This window comes from Doryrhamphus excisus, chromosome 10, assembly GCF_030265055.1.
Source record: "Doryrhamphus excisus isolate RoL2022-K1 chromosome 10, RoL_Dexc_1.0, whole genome shotgun sequence".
Taxonomy (NCBI): domain Eukaryota; kingdom Metazoa; phylum Chordata; class Actinopteri; order Syngnathiformes; family Syngnathidae; genus Doryrhamphus; species Doryrhamphus excisus.
Window position 1 is genome coordinate 10231402 of NC_080475.1, and position 14816 is coordinate 10246217.

A 14816-nucleotide genomic window follows, 5' to 3' on the forward strand; every position below is an offset into this window, starting at 1 on the left:
ACTAAGAAGACCATTTCTGTCCCCTCCTTGCTAAACGTTGCTCTCAGAAAGTTCCTTAATCACACTTAAACTAATCCTTTCGATTAATTTTTAGGCTCACTTAGGCGCTTTCTAAGAAACTTTGTGCATACTGGCACAGGCACCTTGCAAGGCAGCTAAGGGTCCTTCGTAGGATCACAGCACCATCCGGGGATTTGTTGTTGTTGTTGTTGAACAGCTCGTATATGTTGGTCTGGAATTGGTAATAAAAGGTGGGTATTATTCGTACTCTCTCATGTTTATATGTCATATTAATGTATTAGCACTACTCGTATAAAGCTTTTATCCGTGAAGGTTCATTTTGTATGTACTCTACCATCCGTCCTATGGAGATCAACGGCACGTGTCGGATCGCTGCTAGCATACTTTTGTTGTAAATATTCTTACATTCAGGAGCGTATTTGGTCCTTTGGGGGCCCACGGTAAGCAAACTAAATGTTATTTACAAAGCGGCTTAGGCCTTAAGAGAGTTCCTAAGGCGGCAAAACGCTAGCAGTGGTCTGGAGGAGGAGTTTTAAAAAGCTGAAGAATGGTACTAACAGACATGTCGGAAAGACGGAGATAATTTGTTTTTGTAAATGAACATGTGTTACTGTCGACATGTGCAGTAATATTTATTCATTTTCAACATCACTTTACTGGCGAAAACATTCAATGGCAAGTGTTCAATCGGTGACCATATAAATGCTTTGTAGCAAAACAAAAGATGTATTTGACATTGGTACGTTTAGGGTGAAAGAACGCCATTCACTATTTCAACACAGGTGGTGTGCTTGTTGCTGTTTGGTACAACTTGAAGAATGCTTTCCATAAATAAAGTAAAAGTTGAACTTATGTAAAGCATGTCTTTGTCTTGTCCTGCAGGCATCCGTGAAGAACATCTTCCCCCTGAGCAGCAGGCGAGGAACTCCACGATGGACCACTTTAAGAAAGAAGAGGAGGATATGGATCCACAACCCTTCGTCATTAAAGAGGAAGAGGGAGAGCCCCAGCTCCCCTACATTAAAGAGGAAGAGGAGGATCACCGCATCAGTCAGGAGGGAGAACATCCTAAAGGACTGGATGAGTTCCCAGTGATTGTCGTGACTGTGAAGAGTGAAGATAATGAAGATCAAAGTGAGGAGACGAGAGAGGCAGAGCCTTCGAGCAGCAGCTGGACTCAACACATAACAGAAGCTGATGGAGATCGCTGTGAAGGATCACATGCACACAACCTCTTACCTCCGCGATCAGATAGCGACGAGGCGACATCACACTCTCATGACACGGATGATGACGATGCCGAAGCTGATATGACACGTCACACTGGCACACAATTATCTCAGCACGTACATTTGATAGAAGACACACAAGTGCAAACTGTAGAGAAACCTTTTCCTTGCACGCTGTGTGGTAAAAGGTTCTCTCGGCGGTCAAATTTGAACAAACACACAAAAATACACACTGGAGAGAAACCGTTTCCTTGCATGCTGTGTGGTAAAAGATTCTCTCAGCGGTCACATCTGAAAGAACACACAATCATACACACTGAAGAGAAACCTTTTTCTTGTACGGTGTGCGCGAGAAGTTTTAAAAGAAAAAGTGATTTAACAACACACACTAGAACACACACTGGAGAGAAACCTTTTCTCTGCACGCTGTGTGGGAAAAGATTCTCTCATCTCTTACATTTCAAAGAACACACAAGAATACACACTGGAGAGAAACCTTTTCCTTGCACGGTGTGCGGTAAAAGATTCTCTCAGCGCGTACATTTGAAAGAACACACAACAATACACACCGGAGAGAAACCTTTTCCTTGCACAGTGTGTGGGAGAGGATTTAATCGAAAAAGTGATTTGAAAATACACACAACAACACACACCGGAGAGAAACCTTTTCCCTGCACGGTGTGTGGGAAAAGTTTCTCTCGGAACATATATTTAATAAAACACACAAGAACTCACACTGGAGAGAAACCTTTTTCTTGCATGCTGTGTGGGAAAAGATTCTCTTATCAGTCACATTTGAAAGAACACACAAAAATACACACTGGAGAGAAACCTTTTCCTTGCGTGCTGTGTGGTAAAAGATTCTCTCAGCAGGTCAAGTTGAAAGAACACACAACAATACACTCGGGAGAGAAACCTTTTCCTTGCACGGTGTGTGAGAGAGGATTTAGCCGGAAAAGTGACTTAAAAGTACACTCTATGATGCACACTGGAGAGAAACCTTTTCCCTGCACGCTGTGCGGTAAACATTTCCCTCGGAAGATGTCTCTAATAAGACACACAAGAATACACAGTCGAGAAAAAAACTTTTCTTGTTCAAAGTGCGGTCAGCGATTCACAAATAATCCAAGCTTGACGAAACACATTGTAAGAAAACACAGCGGGGAGTAACTTTTTGAAAGGATGCATCCAGTTGGATTTCAATTGTTTGCCCAATGGTAAGTCAGCGAGTATTAGCTCAAAATACAGTTATTACATATAAGAAAATGTGTGGATAGTAGATTGTTTATCTTTTCTGTTTAGCTATTGGCTATTTTGTGCTTTTTGTATATTTCTGCTCCTGTAACATTTAAATGTGTGGGTTAAATAAAGTACAATGTAATGTAATATTAATAATATTAGTCAGGAAGGTTTGTGTGCCTCACCGACTCTCTGAGCTATAACAGTAGGAGCTGAGTCTTCTGGTGAGACACCCAAGTTGGACAGTTCTGAGGGTACACTTCTCTGCATATTCTAGGCCAGGTAGAGCAGCTTCAACCATCTCTGCAGGGGTCCGCCACTTTCTCCCTAACATCAGCTAACCAGGCTAGCACTGGGTGGATTCCTGAACAGCTGACCTGCAGGATGTTTTTGTTGCTTTTGGAGTCACAGAAGCCATTTATGCGTCCCACTATGCACTAATGCTGTATATTCAACTTAAAGTGTTGGGAAGTGTTTTGTGTTTTTGTCTTTCCCGTTAACAGCATGCCACAGAAGCGGAGGAAGCTGGAGCTTGCTGATCCACAGATCGGCCAGACCGGCGCAAAGAGGATTTGGAGCGGCTCATTGAGAACAGGGAAGCGACCAATTCATGCAGCTGCTCCGAGGAACGCCAGCATACTGGGAGAAAGCTCAGCAGGAGCTCCACGCGATGGCCAGGCAGTTGGGTAAGCCGACATTTTATTTATTTATTTATTATTTATTTATTTCTGCGGCTGAAATGAGATGGCCAGAAGTCACCGCCCTTTTGCGCCACCCAGATACTAGAAATACTAGAGAAAGTGATCATATTTATCTGTAATGTACAGACTGAACTTGAAACCGAAACTAGAAAAATGCAAGAAGTAAAAGAAGAAGAACATGTTGAGTACCATCAATTTGTACATGTTGGGGGGGTCGGTATTAAAATGAAAACCTCTCCCCCAAATATTTGACAAGCACTGTTGTAAAGTACTTTTTCTTCCTGGGCCTTTCGTGCTGTGTGCGGGATGAAATGCCCCCTAAAAAGGCGCTTCATGAAAACAGGGCAGCACATCTCATCTGGCAGTGACGTCGACGTAATACGCTCAGCACTCAATGCTGGATCTCTTCCTGTTTCCTTTGCTACGGTATTGCTCTGAGGTCATATTTCTTATGATTCTGGAAGAACACTATCATGCGAGATTTTATAATATTTGCCACAAAGCAGAAGCACACACACACAACAAGACATTTCTTGACAAGGTGGCCATTTTATAATCAGTCAATTTTGAGTGCACATAGAAGATGAGACACATTCTTGATGCTGATAGGTTTCTTTATTTGGAAGAGAGATCATCTTTTGAGTTCCAAATCAACAAAAGAAAACCATTATTTAAGTTGATACGATGATCAGAGTGATGTCTACTTCTTGTAACAGCTCGACTCTCTGAGGCAAACGAATGGAAGCTCTGAACCGCATGACTGGGGAGTCCATAAAGCTGGAAAAGAAAGAAAAAGTTATCAAGAGCAGTTCCGATCTTCGGACATGAGGTTGTACGGCATCAACAGTGACTTTTCCCTTACTTGGTCCTGTGAGCAGAGTTCTGGTCAGAAGAAAATAACACCTAACCAACAAGCCAGAACTACTTTCTTGAGCACCACAAACTGACCAGAACGCAGGACAAAGAGGGGGGGGTAAGTCACCGTTGATGAGCTACGCTGCCGATGGGGATGCCATACAACTTCATGTAGAAAAATCCAAACTATCCCTTTAAGAATGACATTACGTTCAATATCAAGTGCATTGCTTTGCTGATCAGACCCGTACCAGTTGACATCACCGCACAACTCGCTCCAGGAGAGAATTGGCCGGAGATGAGGTTAAAATCAAAGACTGTGCCATCAGTCCAAAAAAGCATTTCATCCTGCAAGACAAAGCCACATTCCAATGAGTCCTAAAAGTAACGACTGCATACAATTTCATCCACTTCCAGTAAATAATTGTATTAATTAGACAGCTTTGGCGCTGGTAAATGTTTCACCTCAAAGGCATTATGGAGTCCAATCCAGGCTGGCACTGATTGCCCTAACCGGGCCACAGCAAAAACGACAAAATTTTCCACGTCGTCTCTGATTGACGCCAGATTCCCACCAATGATGTTGCAGATGCTCTGATGGGAGAAACAGAATGAAAGTCATGATATCATTCATTTAAATCCATCAGATAGTTGGTAAGATTTCCACTTTTGACAAACACTACGTCCACATGCAACCCAGGATCTTTTGGATGTAGTCTTAAATCCGATCTGTATATCCATCATCACAATCAATCACCAAAACAAAGAGCCCCGCCTGCTTCACATGTTCGGTATGGGAGTCGAGAAAGCTGACGGTTCGGCCAAAAGCCCAGACTGTCAGCCTGAGTGAGGTTTACCAACGTACACCAAACTCTTTACTTACGTAACCCCAATAACTAATAACCCGATAACTACGTTTCTCATCACCAAAATCCCACCACAACTGGGCTGTGACGGGACCAAGTGTGGAGTAAGTCACCGTTGATACAATCCAACCCACGCAAAATAATTTGGTTAAGAAAATTCTTGACTCCTCGAAATCACCGGGATTGAGACCACAAACTGGGGTCATACTATAACTGGGACTTACATCGCAACTACTGTGTGAAATACTACTCGCCAATAAAAAAAACTACCATACCTCTGCATCTGAAAAATTTCTGTGGTCAGTCTGGAGGATGTAACAGCGATCATTCACCTGAGTCCAGCCTTCAGGACAGCAAACACCTACAACACAATTGTTATTTTAGGTGGGAAATTTTTTTAAAATTGTTACATTGACAAAGTGTCACTGACAGCTACCAACCATTGTCCTTCATGAGAGGCCAAGCCCACTATAAAGAGGGGGAAAAACACAGTGACAAATAAGCAGCAGCAATAATTGAAACAGAATATCAAGCTGAGATTTGGACCTACAACTCCAGTCAACATTCCACTGATCCCACAAAGCAGGAAGAACACACGAAGGGCAAATGCCATCTGTGCAATACAAACAAATATCCTCATGTTAAATACAATATATCACATCAAACGGCTAGAAAAGTAGAATGTTACGTTTTGTCGTCTTACCTTTGCAGCGGTGATGCTTGATGCTGAGGAAACGAAAGAGGTCTCCTTTTATATACCAACTTGACGCAACCCTGGAATGTTCTATACCTTCTTTATGACCGTGGTATGCGCTGTCTTTCACAAGGAAATAAATAATTCAAAGCACAAGTTGACACAAATTATAGGTTTGTAATGACCCTGTTAACCTTGGCTCACCTTGAGACCCAAACAATTAAACAGATTCTTGTTTTCTTGCCAAAGTGTCTTCATTTTGACCCTGAAACAAAAGGAAAAGCAGTAAGAGCTGCAACGATCTGTCAACTGAATTACTGATCATTCCCAGAAACCAGGGACGCAGTTTGTACCTTACTTGTAGATAAAAACTTCATACATCTGCAATTAAATGCAATTAATTCTGAGTTAACTATGGACAAAATGTGATTAGACTCTGAAACATTTGTCAACACCATAGAATTAGCCAACGGGTGACAAACTTAGACGTGGATCGACAGCAGATGTCGAATAAGGAAGCATCAGGACCAGACGGACCACAATTTCACCGACTAATGCGGATCTTGAAATAAATGTGTAAAGTTTGAGATAAAAGACTAGAAAAAGTTACTCCTCGTATAATACACTCGGCTAGCAATGTACGCCATCTAATCAATTTGATTGATCACTCCATCGTCCTTAATTTTGAAATCACAATCCTCTCATTAGATACTGAAAAAGCATTTGATAGAGTAAACTGCAAAATTTGGGTACAGAATTCAGCAGTAATTTGGCTCTGGCGACTCATTTACAACATGGATCCAAATATTATATTGCAACCGAAGGCCTCTGTTTGGACCGATAATCCGATCTCTCCAGAATTTACTTTCCAAAGAAGTACAGTACTGAAGAACTAGAAGAACTATAATGCTCTGTATCGCTGTTCTATAGGAGTCCGCAACTCAATACAAAGGGTGGGAAATTTTGCATCGTAAAAAAATGCTACGTTAATTGGAGACTCCAAATTGTTCATAGGTATGAATGTGAATGGTTGTTTGTCTATATGCAACCAGTCCACGGTGTACTCCGCCTCGTCTGGGAACATACTACATAGACTGCAGCCAATTACAGCACACTAAACCAGAAATGTGAAGCACGTTTGTTTCACAACCATTAGTTATCTGTAATTGTTTTCATATAGTAGACACCTGTTGTTGATGGGTGTGTCATTCATCACCCGAGCATGAATGTTGTGTATTTTCCCAGATGTGTGCTTCATGTAATTAGTTTGTACCTTCACATCACGAGATCTTGGGGCACATTTTGGGTGGATGAAAACACCAGAAACACATGAAAAGTTGTTTGGAAGGGGGTTGTACATCATTTATAATCCTTATTTGAAACACAAACACATTTATTTCCTTTTTCTGTGCATTATAAACTGAGAAAATAACTTAGCTAACCACGCACGTCATTGGGACACACCTATTTTGACGATGATGCCCTCTAAAAAAAAAAAAAAAAAAAACTCTAACAACATTGCATGGTTTGATATCCGTGCTGTGATCATGCATTTAACGCGTACACTGATGATAACATGTAATAGTTGCAGTATCTTGCCATATTTTAAAACTACCCAAACTTCTTTCTTAATGTACATACTGTAAGAAATCAAACACTAGCATTAGCATTATACAATCCAATGTCATCCCTGCAGGAAAAAAAAAACAGCATAGCTGCCAGCATACGTTGTGGTTTCATGCAAGTCATGCTGGTTATGCTGGTTGCAGGTCTCGTTGGTAGACTAATTAATTACTTTTGTACAGTTGTTTTCAAAACAAAATGAATCTACAGAAGACCAAAAGCTAGAAAACTTGTTAGCTAACAGCCGATAGCCAGTCAAAGTGTGTAAACATAGAAAGGGATCAGACACGCTAGCGTCAAGTCAATGGATGTCTATCGTCAATTGGCGCCAAATTTTACACGCTATTTTTAATTCTCACGGTAGTAAGGGAAAAAAAGTGACCCTTTTATTTCTAGAACTATAAAATAGTTTGTGCTCGTTAGTATCAAGTAAAACGCATCAGCATCAGAATCGAATGGATGCTACGGAATGGGATTGACGATAGTATTGTACTGAGATGTATCCGCATGCTCTTGGTGGTCCTGAGCACAGGGAGTCCTGGTTTCTGGGAATGACCAGTAATTCAGTTGACAGATTGTTGCAGCTCTTACTGCCTCTCCTTTTGATTTGGGTCGTTGTGGGCCCCACAAAATGAAGACATTTTGGCAAGAAAACAAGAATCTGTTTAATTGTTTGGGTCTCAAAGTGAGCCATGGTTAATAGGGTCATTACAAACCTATAATTTGTGTCAACTTGTGTGTTGAATTATGTATTTCCTTGTTGAAGTCTGTGCAAACGACTGGCATAAAGAAGGTACAGAACATTCCAGGGTTGCGTCAAGTTGGTATATAAAAGGACACCTCTTTTGATTCCTTGGCATCAAGCATCACCGCTGCAAAGGTAAGACGACAAAACGTAACATTCTACTTTTCTAGCCGTTTGATGTGATATATTGTATTTAACATGAGGATATTTGTTTTTATTGCACAGATGGCATTTGCCCTTCGTGTGTTCTTCCTGCTTTGTGGGATCAGTGGACTTTTGACTGGAGTTGTAGGTCCAAATCTCAGCTTGATATTCTGTTTCAATTATTGCTGCTGCTTATTTGTCACTGTGTTTTTCCCCCTCTTCATAGTGGGCTTGGCCTCTCATGAAGGACAATGGTTGGTAGCTGTCAGTGACACTTTGTCACTTTAACCATTTTTTTTTAATTTCCCACCTAAAATAACAATTGTGTTGTAGGTGTTTGCTGTCCTGAAGGCTGGACTCAGTTGAATGATCGCTGTTACATCGTCCAGTCTGACCGCAGAAATTTTTCAGATGCAGAGGTATGGAAGTTTTATTGGCGAGTCGTATTTCACACAGTAGTTGCGATGTAAGTCCCAGTTATAGTATGACCCCAGTTTGTGGTCTCAATCCCGGTGATTTCAAGGAGTCAAGAATTTTCTTAACCAAATTATTTTGCGTGGGTTGGATTGTATCAACGGTGACTTACTCCACACTTGGTCCCGTCACAGCCCAGTTGTGGTGGGATTTTGGTGATGAGAAACGTAGTTATCGGGTTATTAGTTATTGGGGTTACGTAAGTAAAGAGTTTGGTGTACGTTGGTAAACCTCACTCAGTCTGACAGTCTGGGCTTTTGGCCGAACCGTCAGCTTTCTCGACTCCCATACCGAACATGTGAAGCAGGCGGGTCACTTGGGCTCTTTGTTTTGGTGATTGATTGTGATGACGGATGTACAGATCGGATTTAAGACTACATCCAAAAGATCCTGGTTTGCATGTGGACGTAGTGTTTGTCAAAAGTGGAAATCTTACCAACTATCTGATGGATTTAAATGAATGATATCATGACTTTCATTCTGTTTCTCCCATCAGAGCATCTGCAACATCATTGGTGGGAATCTGGCGTCAATCAGAGACGCTGTGGAAAATGTTGTCGTTTTTCAACTGGCCCAGTCAGAGAACGAAATACCAGCCTGGATTGGACTCCATAATGCCTTTGATGTGAAACATTTACCAGCGCCAAAGCTGTCTAATTAATGCAATTATTATATTGTGTTTTTTTAGGACTCATTGGAATGTGGCTTTGTCTTGCAGGATGGAATGCTTTTTTGGACTGATGGCACAGTCTTTGATTTTAGCGCCTTGGTCGACCCATTCTCTCCTGGAGCGAGTTGTGCGGTGATGGGAACTGGTACGGGTCTAATCAGCAAAGCGATGCACTTTATATTGAACGTGACGTCATTCTTAAAGGGATAGTTTGGATTTTTCTGCATGAAGTTGTATGGCATCACCATCGGCAGCGTTGCTGGGGACTTTGTCCTGCGTTCTGGTCAGTTTGTGGTGCTGAAGAAAGTCGTTCTGGCTTGTTGGTTAGGTGTTATTTTGCGACCAAGCAGGCAGGGGCAGGCAGTGTTACAAAGGGAGAGCGATTGTGAGGTCTGACGGTCATGTGATGCAAATGTTTACTGTTTAAGACAACTAGCCAGAACTTTCTTCAGCAACAAAAACTGACCAGAACTCTACTCACAGGACCAAGTAAGGGAAAAGTCACTGTTGATGCCGTACAACCTCATGTCCTAAGATTGGAACTGCTCTTGATAACTTTTTCTTTCTTTTCCAGCTTTTTGGAGTGCTCAGTCGTGCGGTTTAGAGCTTCCATTCGTTTGCCTCAGAGAGTCGAGCTGTTACAAGAAGTAGACATCACTCTCATCATCTAATCAACTTGAATAACGTTTTTCACTAATCACAATGCCATACTAAACAATATCAAAACGTATTGTTGTCATTTTTATCTTCTTCTTTAACACTCTTGTTGATTTGGAACTTAAAAGATGATCTCTCTTCAAAGTAAAGAAACCTATCAGCATCAAAAATGTGTCTCATCTTCTATGTGCACTGATTATAGAATGGCCACCTTGTCAAAAAATGTATTTTAGTGTGTGTGCTTTTGTTTGGATTTGAAATCTTGCCTAATAGAGTTACTGTAGTATTACTGCAACTGCATTGCGCGTGGACGCGTTTGCGGGCGTGTGCATGAATTCAAATTTCCCTTCAAAATGAAACCTCCTTCGTGCAGCATGGTGAGATGCCTTTTCACTTCCTGGTTGCTGTGCAGCATCTATTTCCATTGGAGGGATGCAGGTCGGGTTCTTATGGAAGTGGTGGCATCGGCCACCTTGTGGTCTCTTTTTTTCCGCTTGAAACGGCATCAAACATCAGAATCTGAATCAGAATGCCCTTTATTGTCATTTTACATAGAGTAGAATGCAAGACAGTATGAAAGTACAAAATAGAATGAATTAGAAGAATAAATAAAGATGGATTGGGTGGTCAAGTGGTTAGCACGCAGACCTCACAGCTAGGAGACAAGGGTTCAATTCCACACTCTGCCATTTTTGTGTGGAGTGTGCATGTTCTCCCCGCCCTCCCACATTCCAAAAACATGCTAGGTTAATTGTCGACTCCAAATTGTCCATAGGTATGAATGTGAGTGTGAATGGTTGTTTGTCTATATGTGCCCTGTGATTGGCTGGCCACCCTCTCGCCCAAAGACAGCTGGGATAGGCTCCAGCACCCCCCTCCCCCGCCCAACACCCTTGTGAGGAAAAAGCGGTGGAAAATGAATGAATTAATGAATAAAGAAGGATTTTTTTTATCAACCAATGACAGCTCTTAGAAGACGAGCAACGGGGCAACTACACCTCCTTACAAAGATACAAATTCTAATCAGAGTCCTAATCAGAAAATTCAGTAATCACTCTTCAAGATAAGATTATTAGGCTTAGAATTATTAGGCTAAGTTGGGAGCATTCTGCATACAGGCACAGGCACATTACAGGGCAGCTCGGGGTCCTTCGTAGGATCACAGAGCCATCCGGGGTTTTGTTGCTAACCAGTTCGCCTGTGTTGGTCTGCTAATGGTGATAAAAGGTTGGTTAGGTTTCATTCTTACTCTCTGGTGTTCAAGCTTTACATGAGTTGGTTAGCACTAACCATGGAAATCATGAAATACTTTTTTTATGTAATCCAATATCCGTCGTATGGAGATCAACGGCACGTGTCGGTTTTGGATGGAAGCTAGCATGACAAGCTAGATTTCAATTCTCGTGTGTTTACGTTAACTCATATTTGTCTTTTTTTTTTGCTGTTGTTGTATTGTTTAATTCGTACATTGTTACATGCAGGGGCGTATTTAGTCCATGGTGGGCCTGAGGCAAACAAAGGAATTGGGGCTTGGGGCCCGGCCACATCCTTTGTCCTGCACTAACTAAAGTTTATTTTCACCTCAACACAAGGGCCGGTATTCCCAGAGCATCCTAAAAAGACTAAAATTAGCACTTAGTGGCGTCATTCTAAGAAAAATCTTATAATTCCTTAGATTCTAAGATGTTTCTTTGCATTGTTTACGTGCTACAAAGCGGCTTCGGCCTAAAGAGAGCTCTAAGGCGGCCAAATGTTAGAGTCGGCGCCGAAGAATGGCACTAACAGACAAGATGGCGGAAAGACGATAAACAGATAAGAAGACAATATCATGTGTAATATACTTTTTTGTCATTTTCCAATGATTTTTTGTTGTCGCTATAAACAGTCTCCCCCAGTCTTTTACAGAATGCGGAAGTGACGTCACACCAGAACCCCTGTTTGTCAGCCAAAGGCTTCGCAACCTGTGTAAGTGTTGGAAACAGGGACGTATAACGTGTGTAGCAATGCACAATGTATTAATAACTAGTCATCACAACAGAGTGGCGGTGAATGGTGAATGTTCACCTCATAACAGCTGGAAGACACGCAGAGGGCTGCTGCCACCCTCAAGGACTGTTACGATTCGGAATCGGCGAAGACGTCCCTCTAAAGGTACATTTTGGAAAATGATTAAGTGCGTATATGAGAAAGTTGTCCTCCATTTCTTGATTGAGATAAATCTAGGGAGATTGTTTTAAATAAGTAATGCATTTTTACCGAATATGAGCATGAAACGAGTACATTTCGCCATTATCCGTATTCATGCTTAAAGAAAATGCTCATTATGTATTCACTCTTCACGCTCTGTGATTGGCCAGTCACACACAGTGACCGCTTTTTGTCTTATTCCTTGAAGTCATCAGGAAGTCTTTTGAGAAAAAGATTATTTCCCTATTTGCCATCATCACATGTTTGCATGAATCACCAACTTCACTAACGATGCTAACGACGCGCGGGTCTGTGTTAAAAAGACAGAAGGTGTGTTTATTCTTGCCGTTAGAAAACTTGAATTAATGTATGAATTAATGTAAGGATTTTTGCATTGAATAAAAAAGTTGAACTTCTCTAAAACACGCCTTTTGTCTTGTCCTGCAGACGTCAGTGAAGAGCATCTTCCCCCTGAGCAGCACTCCAGGATGGAACACATTAAAAAGGAAGAGGAAGATGTGGATCCACAACCCCTCACCATTAAAGAGGAAGAGGTGTTACAGCACCCCCACATTAAACAGGAAGAGCCACAATATCACAATATTAAGGAGGACGAAGAGTGGCCACAGCCCCTCGACATTAAACAGGAAGAGACACTGCACCTCTGCATTATAGAGGATGAAGACGTGCCACAGCCCCCCTACATTAAAGAGGAAGAGGGAGAGCCACAGTCCCCCCACATTAAGCAGGAAGAGCCGCAGCACCACCGCATCATAGAGGACGAAGACGTGCCACAGCCCCCCTACATTAAAGAGGAAGAGGGGGAGCCACACTCCCCCCACATTAAGCAGGAAGAGCCACAGCACCAGTGCATCATAGCAGGCGAGGACGAGGACGAGCCAGAGCCCCCCTACATCAAAGAGGAAGAGGAGGATCACAGCATCAGTCAGGAGCCGTCACATTTGATAGAACACACAGTAGAGAAACCTTTTCCTTGCACGCTGTGTGGTAAAAGGTTCTCTCGGCGGACCAATTTGAACACGCATACAAAAATACACACTGGAGAGAAACCTTTTCCTTGCTTGTTTTGCGGTAAAAGATTCTCTCAGCGAGTACATTTGAAAGAACACACCATAATACATACTGGAGAGAAACCTTTTCCTTGCACAGTGTGTGGGAAGAGATTTAATCGAAAAGGTGATTTAAAAATACACACACGAGTGCACACTGGAGAGAAACCGTTTCCTTGCACAGAGTGCGGGAAAAGATTCTCTCATCAGTCGCATTTGAAGGAACACACAAGAATGCACACTGGAGAGAAACCTTTTCCTTGCACGGTGTGTTGGAAAACATTTTCTCAGCGGATCCATTTGAAAGAACACGCAATAATACACACAGGAGAGAAACCTTTTCCTTGCACAGTGTGTGGGAAAAGATTCAATCGGAAAAATGATCTAAAAATACACTCAACGACACACAGTGGAGAGAAACCTTTTCCCTGCACGGTGTGTGGGAAAAGTTTCTCTAGGAACATATATTTAATAAGACACACAAGAACGCACACTGGAGAGAAACCCTTTCCCTGCACTGTGTGCGGGAAAGGCTTTAGTCGAAAAAGTGACTTAAAATTACACTCCATGATGCACACCGGAGAGAAACCTTTTCCCTGCACGGTGTGTGGTAAAAGTTTCTCCCGGAAATTATCTTTAATCAAACACACAAGAACACACACCGGAGAGAAACCTTTTTCCTGCACGGTGTGCGGGAGAGGATTTAGTCGAAAAAGTCATTTGAAATTACACTCCATAATGCACACCGGAGAGAAACCTTTTACCTGCACGCTGTGTGGGAAACATTTCCCTCGGAAGATGTCTTTAACGAGACACACAAGAATACACACGAGAGAAAAAAATGTTTCTTGTTTAATGTGCGGTCAGCAATTCACAAATAATCCAAGCTTGACTAAACACATCGTAAGAAAACACAGCGGGGAGTAACTTTTTGAAAGGATGCATCCAGTTGGATTTCGGACAAACAAGTTTGTATCATGGTAAGCCTAATGGTAAGAGAGTGAGTATTATCTCACTATATGTTTATTGTTTATACAAGAAACATACATTAGGTTAATATGTATATAGTACATTGTTTATCCACTCTGTGTAAGTATTGGCTATTTACTGCTTTTATCTTTCTGCTCCTGTAACAATGAAATGTGTGGGTTAAATAAAGTACAATGTAATGTAATATTCTCCGTATGCTAAGTGAAAGTGATTGGGGACCTAATCCCGCCATGTGGTGCCCCGGATGCTTGGTAGGCAACGAAGGTGGATGCTTTCTAGACGGTTCTCCTGGCTGCCGTATGTGGTCCAGGATGTGCCGGAGAGATGGCGATTACGACAATCCAACCGCCTTTAGAACTCCAATCCAGATGTGTCCTCAAGGTTAACTCCCAAAGCCTTGCCTGTACTCGGGTTTAGAATCAGGGTTTGCCTTCCCGGGGATGTATCATGATATACAACCGGTAAAAGCCGATGGTGTGTCCTGTCTGTGTTGTCAGAACCTCCATGTTGGTATTGTAAAACGCATCTTACATTAAATCGGTGAAGATGTACGCAACCACACTTGCATGCTAAACTAAGCTAACCCAAAAAGTATCCCCCAACCCTCATATGCATAAAGCCCCTTTAACATTTCTGACTGCCCCCCAATAT

The 14816-nt window shown here is 42.0% G+C and overlaps 4 protein-coding genes across 9 annotated transcripts; 3 read left to right on the top strand and 1 right to left on the bottom strand.

The window, feature by feature from the left end:
• Positions 1-35: 35 nt before the first annotated feature.
• On the top strand, positions 36-5708 carry LOC131137680 (gastrula zinc finger protein XlCGF57.1-like). The gene is made up of 2 exons (XM_058085910.1): positions 36-251; positions 904-5708. Exon 2 carries the CDS (start codon positions 954-956, stop codon positions 2418-2420), a length of 1467 nt encoding a protein of 488 aa, XP_057941893.1. The 5' UTR covers positions 36-251; positions 904-953; the 3' UTR covers positions 2421-5708.
• Positions 4475-5524, bottom strand: LOC131136816 (C-type lectin mannose-binding isoform-like). The gene is made up of 4 exons (XM_058084077.1): positions 5462-5524; positions 5352-5379; positions 5187-5272; positions 4475-4639 (listed from the first exon to the last, which is right to left on the bottom strand). The coding sequence occupies exons 1-4, from the start codon at positions 5522-5524 to the stop codon at positions 4475-4477; spliced, it is 342 nt and encodes a 113-aa protein (XP_057940060.1).
• A 2494-nt stretch (positions 5709-8202) lies between the features above and the next one.
• Positions 8203-10106, top strand: LOC131137730 (snaclec EMS16 subunit beta-like). Its single transcript, XM_058085994.1, has 6 exons — positions 8203-8261; positions 8344-8371; positions 8451-8536; positions 9088-9216; positions 9310-9406; positions 9836-10106. The coding sequence occupies exons 2-6, from the start codon at positions 8359-8361 to the stop codon at positions 9910-9912; spliced, it is 402 nt and encodes a 133-aa protein (XP_057941977.1). The 5' UTR covers positions 8203-8261; positions 8344-8358; the 3' UTR covers positions 9913-10106.
• A 564-nt stretch (positions 10107-10670) lies between these two features.
• LOC131137677 (gastrula zinc finger protein XlCGF57.1-like) lies at positions 10671-14349 on the top strand. Of its 6 annotated transcripts, XM_058085903.1 has the most exons (5): positions 10673-11145; positions 11634-11750; positions 11814-11883; positions 11957-12069; positions 12553-14349. In XM_058085903.1, exon 5 carries the CDS (start codon positions 12594-12596, stop codon positions 14100-14102), a length of 1509 nt encoding a protein of 502 aa, XP_057941886.1. In that variant the 5' UTR covers positions 10673-11145; positions 11634-11750; positions 11814-11883; positions 11957-12069; positions 12553-12593; the 3' UTR covers positions 14103-14349. The 6 variants fall into 6 exon arrangements, with proteins under 6 accessions (XP_057941888.1, XP_057941886.1, XP_057941883.1 ...); XM_058085900.1 differs by having other exon boundaries at positions 10673-11750; XM_058085899.1 differs by having other exon boundaries at positions 11634-11883.
• The last annotated feature ends 467 nt before the right edge of the window (positions 14350-14816 follow it).

Excerpts from the sequence above, each read along its gene's own strand:
- LOC131137680 (XM_058085910.1), top strand. The coding sequence starts at position 954 with ATGGACCACTTTAAGAAAGAAGAGGAGGATATGGATCCACAACCCTTC.
- LOC131136816 (XM_058084077.1), bottom strand. The coding sequence starts at position 5,524 with ATGGCATTTGCCCTTCGTGTGTTCTTCCTGCTTTGTGGGATCAGTGGA. Across the intron at positions 5,273-5,351 it reads GCCTCTCATGAAGGACAATG|GTGTTTGCTGTCCTGAAGGC; the intron begins GTTGGTAGCTGT and ends ATTGTGTTGTAG. Across the intron at positions 4,640-5,186 it reads GAAATTTTTCAGATGCAGAG|AGCATCTGCAACATCATTGG; the intron begins GTATGGTAGTTT and ends TTCTCCCATCAG.
- LOC131137730 (XM_058085994.1), top strand. Across the intron at positions 8,537-9,087 it reads GAAATTTTTCAGATGCAGAG|AGCATCTGCAACATCATTGG; the intron begins GTATGGAAGTTT and ends TTCTCCCATCAG. Across the intron at positions 9,407-9,835 it reads TTGTGCGGTGATGGGAACTG|CTTTTTGGAGTGCTCAGTCG; the intron begins GTACGGGTCTAA and ends TTTCTTTTCCAG.
- LOC131137677 (XM_058085905.1), top strand. The coding sequence starts at position 12,594 with ATGGAACACATTAAAAAGGAAGAGGAAGATGTGGATCCACAACCCCTC.